The sequence below is a fragment of the Durio zibethinus genome, chromosome 26 (genome assembly GCF_047325235.1).
Source record: "Durio zibethinus cultivar Kanyao isolate XHJ-2024 chromosome 26, ASM4732523v1, whole genome shotgun sequence".
In the NCBI taxonomy this organism is placed as follows: Eukaryota; Viridiplantae; Streptophyta; class Magnoliopsida; order Malvales; family Malvaceae; genus Durio; species Durio zibethinus.
The window spans coordinates 13141461-13151935 of NC_143187.1; the positions used below are offsets into that span (position 1 = coordinate 13141461).

Consider the following 10475-nt stretch of genomic DNA (forward strand, 5'->3'; position numbering starts at 1 on the left):
TCATTTGTCATTTAATTTAGATTTTTACGTTTTCGGTTAAGTTTTGTTATGTTGGAGACCTGCAATGGTTACCCCACTTTCAGTTGGAAGCAGATTCATTGAGACTCACTGTTCTGTCTCTCGTAGCTTTGAAACCTTGCCAACCAATGAAATTAGCGAACAGATGATGATTGGCACCTGTCAAATTGACACAGATTGAACTAGAGACTACTCAGGCCATGCCGAAGTCGTAGAACGAAAATCCCAAAGGAGGGTCAAGCACCACTCTTTTCAGCTTCGTTCTTTGCAGCACACAAAACCGGAAAAGGAAATTGCAAAGATAAGAGAGAACTGAGAAGCACCAGAATAAATACCATCCACGGTTTGTGTGTATTAATTGATAATTGATTGGCTTAACATTCATGCACTATACAGAGAAAGCACATAAAGAATACCTCTGCCTAAAAATATTTGAAAGGAAAACAACAATACAACAACACCATATACAAAGCATTTTCCTTTTCTCTTTTGCTGTTACACCATGTATGACACATGCCGTGTAAAGGGGACGAGTCGGTGGCTTGCACAGAATTAAGCCACATATTTAAGAATGTCCAAGTCTTTCCTGCAAGATCTGCTCCAGCTTCATGAGAAGAGTTTGTTGCTCCTCAAAAGTAAGGTTCGTCAATATCTGCATGGCAAGAAACAATCGTATATATAAAGTATGGTAACCATTTATAGTCATGGACCCAAGTTAAGATCCAAGAACAGCTAAGCGTGACACTAACTATATACCTGCTCCAATATCATTTCAACTGAGATGCCTTCACGCACAACAAATGACTGCTGATAGATATATGCAAATACCGCCATCACCATCTACATAAATAACCCAATAAGTCAGAGCCGCATTGACGCATTGAAGCAACATTGTCGTTAAGGCTTTGTTTGGTAGAAAGAACAGAAAATTTGTTAATCCTATGATTAAAATTTATAATCACTTTCTATTTTGTAGCTTATCCGTTAGATGAATAAGTTTTCCATCCTCTCTCCAAGCAAAGCCTAAATGTTGATCCATTCAGGACTTTTACCACTTAACGAACCTCATAAGGCTATAAATTAATAAACAAGTTCGTTATCCATCCTTCCACTTCTTTTTCCTCACCTTTTTGTCTTTTTGGTTTGTAAGAGCTAAAATATCAATATCTTTAACTCAAATATACTGCCAGGACATTTAGTTGGAATGTTGAACTAAGATAGAAGGTCTCGATTTTCTCACCTGGCAATCCATTCTATCTGTAATTCCACCATGCCCAGGAATACTATCACCAAAGTCCTGTGGCCAATATCAAAAGTGGGAGTTAAGAGAATATACCTGAGTCAGTATCTCAGGTAAGGCTACGCAAAAATCTAAAACTAGAATAGGAGAGGAGTTCATACCTTGATTTTAAAAGCTCTTTTAAAACCACTTGCAAAAAAACCCCCAAAAGGTGCTATAATTGATGCAAACAAACCAAGGCATAGAGCATGCCATTGAACTGGCAAAATAGAGATCTCCTTCCGAGGAAACTGCAAAAAGAATAACAAGTGATGGAGCATTGTAATTGACAAATTAGCATGTCCAACCTTTTAATGACACAACTAACTTTTAAACCTATCCCTATTAAAGTTCCCGACCTTGGAATTTTACCACAGGACTTACAGAGACCCAAGCACTTTAATTTGAGGTGATAATCATTCAACTAATTGACAATGATGAAGACACTAAAGAATTTCAAAATGCTTATTATGTGTAGCTAGTAGGAACAGAAATATAGCATCTACTCTGCGGAGATGGTTAATTTTTTTTGCAAGAAAAAAAATCCAAATTATACAATGAGTTTTCTGTTGACTGTCTGTCCTAATTCAAACATCTGGTCTTTCCCATTTAACCAGGGAGTTCAGAACCATTAGACTAGAAGTTCATAATGACAAACTTTTATGGGAAAGTTAAAAAGTAAAATCCTTTCTTTTCAAGAAAACCAAATCGTACCAACTGAAAGAATAATTATGGCAATAATTCAGATACAATTAAATGTAAACTTACCCATTGAGAAACCCATCCTGGTAAAGTATAATACTCTGCCTTAAACAATGGACCTGGGTCACATTGAAGCCAACCAGTTGATAAATCCTGCAATCATTACCCTCACACCCTAAGTTTCTGAAAAAGAAACTGGCATGCTTCATGAAGGATCGAAGAATAGGTTGAATACAATAATTACCTTCCTTGGACAGGTTAGCCACTGGAAACGACCCAAGATATTTGCAAGCTGCATATGCAAAAACTCACTCCATGTTACTGAACACACACTAGGATGAAAATCTATACATAAAAGGAAAAACAAGTAACATAACTTTCCCAGTTCCATTAAAGGTTCACATATTGCCGTTCTAGGAGCACAATGAAAAAATGCAAAAAAAAAAAAAATGAGTGTTTAAATTATACTTGTTATTCAGCACCATTAATCGAGGGTCAAGGCATTAGCATTTGATCTTTGGATTACAGGTTTAGGATGAACTTTCACATTCATGCCTAAGAGAACAAGATGTTTAATTAATCCTTCACAAATGACCATTGGGAAGGATGCTAGTCACTGCATACCTCAAAATGAATATTTATATTGTCACCTGGATTTTAGCATTATATTTGACATGAGTAACTAGTGAATTTCCTATCTAGTGATGTAAAACTAGTAGAAGAAAAATGAAACCCTAACTACAAACAAGATGGAGTCAACTCCAAAATAAAATAAAAAAAGAAAAAAAAAAAACTATGCTCACCACAAATGCAGAGATGATAGTTGTAACAGACGCTCCAATAAATCCCTCCCATGTTTTCTTCGGAGATAATTTGATTAATGGGGTTCTTCCAAAGAAGAAACCAAAGATATAAGCAAAAATGTCATTGATAACAATAAGCGATGCTGGAAGAAGAAACCTGAGAAAAAAGTACTTCTTTGGGTTAAGTAAGAAGAAAAAGAATAAGGAGAGAGAGAGAGAGAGAAAGAGAGAACATTTAAAGTACCAACAACATTCAGTTGATTAAAAGTTACAAAACATAGGCCCTTTTTTTTCTTTTTGAACGTGTACATATGGATGTGCACATCTGCATGTAAGTGCACCCATGTAGGAAGAAGAAAAGTTACCAAAAAATTCCTTCAAAGATATTGGCCACAGTAAAGGATGACTGTGTGAACACCACAATCAGAATCATATGTGTCCATGCGTACTGGCCAAACTGATACTTGTACATCTTCTTCTTCAATGTAAGAATAAACCACATAAAACCTGATCCCAAAAACCAAAAAAAAAAAGATATTAATGGTCATATGTATTATTTTATATAAAAGGGAAATTCAAGGGTGCAATCACCATATAAAAAGAAAACTATCTAGAATGTAAGGAAACAATATAGATATTCTTAGAAATAAAGTACATCTTGTCCCACTTTGGTCAAAATTGAAATTTAAGATATCAACTAATCAATGCTTAAAATAATTATTCCTCCATGCTTTCAGTCGAAAAACATAAACTCATACGCTTAACCAACCTGCAATGTACGAGAAGTAACAGATAGCCATATGATACTTGACAAGGCTGCTGACAAACTGATACAAAATTTTATCTGAGGTTACGGTATTGACGAGTGGTTGACTGAGAAGGCGACCATACACAAATAACATTGCAGTGAAGAAGAAGTACCTGTGCCCACAAAACAAAGATGAATGGATTCTTATGATATGAAAGAAGTTTCTAGTAAGATTCAAGACTACTATCTACAGTACAAAAAATCTTGGTTGCCATAATAAAGGTAAAGGTAGTATTCTCACCAATTTAATAGCCTAAATCCAGGAAGATGCCTATCTTCATGTGCTCTCCTTAGTAGATTGAACAGCTCTTTTGCCATAAATATTTGGATAACCACCACCATAGCTGTAACATAGAGATGACCCATGTAGACTATTAATGCAAAACCCCCAATCATCCAAACTGTAGAGTATGTCCGGATCCACATAGATTTGTATTTGTTTTGGTCATCAACAAGCAAATTTCCACCAATTGTTTTGCTAGGTTCTGGAATAACCTGATAGCATATTTGAATTTTAAGAAGTTAAGACAAAAAATTGCCTTGCTTGCAAAGGGAATTCTCCTTTACAAATGTGACAACATCAGGAAACCATGACCATAAACATGAAAAAGGAACAAAACAAAACAGAACAAATCAACAAATGAGTCACCAACCTCATATGGTCGTTTACGGTGCCGAATCCGAGAATTAGCAGCTGACGAGAGAGTTGTATTATTCTCCTTTTGCATGGCTCTTTACTTTAATTTCAATAGTCAAAAGAAAACACACATATATTTGCGGGGCAGCAAAAAGATTGCTGAGTGAGCTAGCAAAATACACACTTTTGAAAGAGATGACAACTGGGACTCACTGAAAGAAATATGAACAATTCTATTAAGCCAAGCAATATATAGAAGATGAATTCGTGTACTGTAAATATGGAATCTAGGCAAATAACAGTGCAAATTTCCAGCAGAAAAGCTATAATCAGCTAGTGTGAAGAAATGTCACATAGCAAGAAGGCATAGGCAGGCACACAAAAATCTGTTAAATACGCATGCATGCACTTCGACCTTTTTTTTGAAACATACTTCCCCATAGTCTAAACACACCCAATGAATGAAATATAAAGCCTTACATTCACAATGCCCAATCATTACAGCAAACAAACATACATACCAAAGCTCCCACTTATTCAAAATAAGCAACCTCAAAAAGATATGAAAATTCTATCCAGACTCAAATCCTGCACATCATATTTCTTTATATATTCTTTCATTCAATCCAAATCTCCAGCCTTTTTATTACAACCTGACACATTCCAATTGACAGGAGCTACCTTATTGGCAACTCCCCATCCCCCCACCCCCTCGGTTTGGGCCAGAAAAGGGCAGAAGAAGAATAAAAAACACTAAAGAGGTTTTTTTAATGGAAACTGAAAGACAAAGATGGGTTTTGGAATCAGATGCTTAACTCAAGTTTTAGACAAATAGTGATATTCCAACAAGATGAAAGCATCACAGAAAGTGCACAGTAAATATAATTGACAAGACCACATCTTTATTCCTTCTTTAAGCTAGGCAATATTCAAACCTTAAACTGCTCCATATAAAAATTAAGCACAAACCATGAGGTGAACCTTTTTTCTATTGAATGACAAATTTTGATTGGGTCGAAACAAGCGTTTCATGGATTCAAAAATGAAAACGATACCTAAACCAAGAAAATTGACCAATTATAGACTATATACCACTCCCACAAAGCTTTCCATGACCAAGATTTAAAATTTCCAATTCCAATTTCCACCAGCAAGCTTTAGAAAATAGTACTCTACTCAAACTTCTACGCTAATTAATTACAAAAATATGTAGAAACTGAATCAAATAACAAAAACCCAGAAAAAAGAAACCAACTACACTTAAATTTAGCATGATAAAGAATGAAAATAACCACTCAAAATCAAACCTGAAGCAGAAAGAAACTCATTTTCTTGAACCTAAAAGATCGACGCAAAAACAAGAGAAAAACTTACAGCAGAAGATGTAAAAGTATTAGAGAGTTGAAAACCTGCGTTTAGCTTTTACTTGCAGGAAAACTCGAACCCGCATGAGAGCAACCGAAAGAGTGACACACAGAAAAAGAATAATAGAAGGGTGAGGAGGCCACGCAGAGCAAAAGGGGCCTTTTTTTTTCGTTGCTAATTTTCTGAAATATGAAAAACAAATAGGGTGAATAAAAATGTAAAAAATAAAAATAATTCTGTTTTAGATAGGGTTTTTAAATTCACCACCAAAATTCTCTTACAAAAATATTTACATATTAAATATCAATTTTAACCTTTTAAAAAATAATAAAAATACCTTTAATATATACCTAAAAACTATCTCGTTTTTTTCAAAAATAAATTTTCAAATGTTGTATTATATTTTTAGAAATCTATTTTCGAAAAAACATCATAATTTTCAAAAATAGATTATCGAGAACAAAACACATCTCTCGAAAATCTATTTTCAAGACTTGTATTGCTTTCTTGAAAATAGATCTCAAAGAAAACAATATAAGTCTAAAAAATTTGGTTTCAATAATACATTAAAAAAATTTTTAATTATAGTTAATTATAAGCTCTTGATAACAAGAAAATCGAGATCTTTAATATTGAGGCCATTGAAAAATATAATCAACTTCGACATATGAGATGTATAAATATGGTAGTAGAAATCTCTAATCTTTCGATCAAGCATTGTCCGATAAATAATGTTCGCAACATTTATCCAATTCTAACAAACATGTATTTGAAAAGAAATCGCTAATTGTGAAAAGCACTTGTGTAAGTGGCTATTGGACCATGCGCAATAGAGCAATCACATTTCATTGCACATGGTGCAACGGCTAATTTGCACAAACGTCTCCTCACACTTAGCAATTTCTCTCATATGTATATCTATCAAAATTACAAAAATGTTATTGAACAAACAGTGCTTGGTGGCGAAAAGATTAGATGTCCCTATTGGTGGATTTGTCCTACCCAGAAAACCAATAACTCTGAGCTTCTCAAATATAAAGATTTGAGAAGCCTCAACTCTTCTCAGATATTCATTTTTAATAAAACTAAAGACTTCTCGAAAATAGATATTCGAAAATCTTTAAAGCTTCAATTTCTAAAAAGTTTTAAAACTTCTTAAATATTCATATTTGAGAAACAAGATGTTAGGGAGTAAAGAGAGAAGATAAAAGAAAAGGTAGGAACAAAAAAAGTCAAAGTAAGAAGCGGGGTACATTTAATAAAAATAGGAAATAAGTTTTGAATTTGGGGTATATATGAAAGTAGGGGTGTATATAACATTAAGAGTGCATTTAATTCATGGAATCTTGGATTTCAAAATAAAGTGATATCCTCAAAAAAGTGCAATACTCAAATTTTTTTTTCATTTTTAAGGTATCTGTTATTTAGATTCACTCATTTAGTTAGAAAAAATTCACAATGAGTGAATTCACATATATTAATTCTTGTATAATTATCATAATTTTTTTTACATATATAATGGTAACTTTCATTTTATTTTATTAATAATAAATACCCAAAACGACAAATGATTTCTTTAACAGCAAAAGAAAACAAATATTTTAATTGATTGTTGTTTTTATTTATAAAATATCATTAATTAAGGAGTTTCAAAACATTAACACCTTAATTGATAGGGAAATATGTTAGAAAAATGATTAATTAAGGCGTTTGGCACTTTGCACGCCTTAATTGATCCTTTTTTATATATAAATTAAAAATAAGATCAATTAAGGCGTTCAAGTACCAAACGCCTTAATTGATCCTTTGTAAAATTTGCAAAATAGTGTTTGGTTACACAAATGCCTTAATTGATCTTTTTATAATATATAAAAATTTTATATATTATAAAACATTTCTAAAAATGATTAATTAAGGCGTTTGTGTAGACAAATGCCTTAATTGATCTTTTTATAAATTTTATAATAAATCATTTAAGGTGTTTGGTTTGTCTTAATTAATAAAGCATTTAAGGTGTTTCTGTACACAAACACCTTAAATGATCTTTTTTTTTTTATAACACTTTAATTGATCAATCATTTAAGGTATTTTTGTACACAAACACCACAATTAATCCTTTTATTTTTTTTTAATAACTGATCAATTAAAGTGTTTATGTATAAAATGCCTTAAATGATCCTTTTTTATAACGTTTTAACTTATCAATCATTTAAGGCATTTTTATACACAAACACCTTAATTGATCATTTTATTTTTTTATAATTGATCAATTAATAAGGCATTTCGGTTCATAAATGCCTTAAATTATCATTTTATTTTTGTAATGCCTTAATTGATCAATCATATAAGGTATTTTTGTACATAAATGCCTTAGTTGATCCTTTTAATTACTTATAACTGATCAATTAAGGCATTTGTGTACAAAAATACCTTAAATGATCATTTTTTATAATATATAAATTGGATCAATTAAGGCGTTTCTGTTCACAAACGCCTTAATTGACCTAAAGATTATTTTTAAAACTGATCAATTAAGGTGTTTGTGTTCACAAATGCTTTAATTAATCATTTTAAAATATTCATTCCCTGTTCTTGAACCTTGAAAAACCAAATGGCTAATACAATTGAACGATAGAAAGCTATAATGAGTATATTTCCCTAAACCCATAAACACATTTACTTTGCATTTTGGTTTCTTCATCTCTCTCATCGTAATCGACTGTCAATCACTCATTTTGTCGCACCTCGTTTTTACCGATATGTGTGTATTTTTTCTTTTTTGTACTATTTATATTCTTTTATATATGTCATTTTTTCTTTCTTACTAAATATATTTTTATTTTTATGAGCATTTACCACTATCACCTATATCGCATAACCTCTCTTCATTGCATGCATGTTTTTTTTTTTTGTTATTTGATTTTAGTATAGTGGTTTGTTGAATGGTTTTGTGAAAAATAGTTATTATATTTGTACTCATTTGTTTTGCATAGAACTCTTATGATATGATGAAACACAGTATGGCTTGTACCCGTATAATATTATTGGTTCTGTTATATGTTATGTATATTATAATGGATATTGGTTGTTTTTAATATGTTATATAGAGAGATAGTTTAATGTATTCCGTATAATTTTGATCAAAATTGCAGGTAATATGGAATTGTCTGAACATATATCTCTTTTTTCTGAACATAAAAAAGATACACTCATAATGAAAAAAAAAAATTTCAAGGGGACGTGATAAACAAATTAAAGCGACTGAGATGAAAAATCAAATCAAAATCAATCAACATGGCCAACCTGTGTTGGATGAAGGTGTAAAAAATGGCTAGCCACATTGGAGCAATTGTCCGGTATAGTATTTCTATTACAACCATAATTGACAGATGGTTCTTAATGATAAAAAAGATAGTATATAAGAGTCAGTTATGGAATGTTTATTCAACAATATCTAAATTTTTGTTAATTTGGATTTTGAATTGAATTAAGGTATTGATACTAATTATTTTAAATTTATTAGGAACGGTTTGACATCTCAACTAAATATAAAAAGCTTGTGTTGTAATCTATTGGGAAAACATATAGAGACTTTAAAAGCAAATTGATAACCCAATATATTTTACCATTTGTTGATAATTTTGAATTGTTGATGAACCCTCCATCGTTATATGCAGATGTTATCAATTATGAAAAGTGATTGTTGTTTGTTTGAGATCATTTATTAGATGAATTTTTGATATGTAGACCCAATTTGTTAATTGTTTATAATATTTTGTTTAATATATTCGATAACTTAATATGTGAGTTACCTTATTTCTTTTTTTTTTTCAAAAAATTAAAGAACAATAAAAGAACATTTGGCCAAACAAGTATATCGTATCGAACATCAAGAAGGGGTTATGTAGATGCCCTGTATGATCTTGTAAGTATCCACATGCTTATTTTATACTCTTATATAAATATTTATGAACATGTGAACATAGATTTTGTTTCTTATATTGCCTTAATTTTTCAAGAATCATCTAGCTTTGAAACTGAAGTTTCTATATGGAATGTGTGAAAAAAAATACATACACACAAGGATGAAAAAAAGATTGTAAGTATAATTCATAAATTTATCATGTATGATATGTTTGTGCTTGTATGCATGACGATATATTATATATGGTTTGTTACATACCATCTTTTTATGTTTCAGGATGAATTTGCTACAATATATGAATCCGATAAATTACCAACTGATTATGACAAAGACCCATTGTCTTTATCATTAGGATCTAAAGAAAGACATGGTCGAGTTTAGGGGCTTGATAGATTTATGTTGTCATCATAGTTCTTTAATAATCAACCCAAACCCCCTCTAATGAAAAATACATAATATGAAGTAATCATTCAATAACAATAGCAAAGACTTGATGAATAAGAGTAATGCCTGAATGATCAATAGTAATAACTCGCAGCTTTGAAGGTGATGTTGGCAGCATTACAGCCTAATATGCCTTGAAGGCAGTTTGTTATTAACATCTAATGGGAAATGCTTTCACAAATCAAGTTTGGTAGCAAACCCAAACTCCGGTAATAATCATTATTTTCATTTTGTTTATTTATTCAATATTTATTTGTATTTTATATTTTTTGAAATGATTTTAATACTTATATTTCATAATATATTGTAACAAGATGTTCAAACTTAGACAATGACTTCTACAGAGTCTGCCATTAATGCATTATCTAATTATGTACTTAATTATTTATTCAGAGAAAACATTATTACCGTTGAAAAAGAGTATGGATAATTTGATTATCCATTTGTTTTACATTTGAGGGCTAAAAATTGAGGCATTTTGTACCTTGTATTAG

At 31.3% G+C, this 10475-nt stretch overlaps 1 protein-coding gene across 5 annotated transcripts; it reads right to left on the reverse strand.

The window, feature by feature from the left end:
- Positions 1–343: 343 nt before the first annotated feature.
- LOC111275248 (phosphatidate cytidylyltransferase 2-like) lies at positions 344–5800 on the reverse strand. 5 transcript variants are annotated; one of them, XM_022860449.2, is made up of 12 exons: positions 5657–5800; positions 4264–4459; positions 3852–4105; positions 3572–3723; positions 3168–3309; positions 2803–2959; positions 2244–2291; positions 2066–2152; positions 1420–1548; positions 1259–1315; positions 775–858; positions 344–670 (listed from the first exon to the last, which is right to left on the reverse strand). In XM_022860449.2, the coding sequence occupies exons 2-12, from the start codon at positions 4336–4338 to the stop codon at positions 584–586; spliced, it is 1272 nt and encodes a 423-aa protein (XP_022716184.2). In that variant the 5' UTR covers positions 4339–4459; positions 5657–5800; the 3' UTR covers positions 344–583. The 5 variants fall into 5 exon arrangements, with proteins under 5 accessions (XP_022716184.2, XP_089611411.1, XP_022716185.2 ...); XM_089755285.1 differs by having other exon boundaries at positions 5661–5789; XM_022860450.2 differs by lacking the exon at positions 5657–5800 and adding an exon at positions 5555–5645.
- Between the last annotated feature and the right edge of the window lie 4675 nt (positions 5801–10475).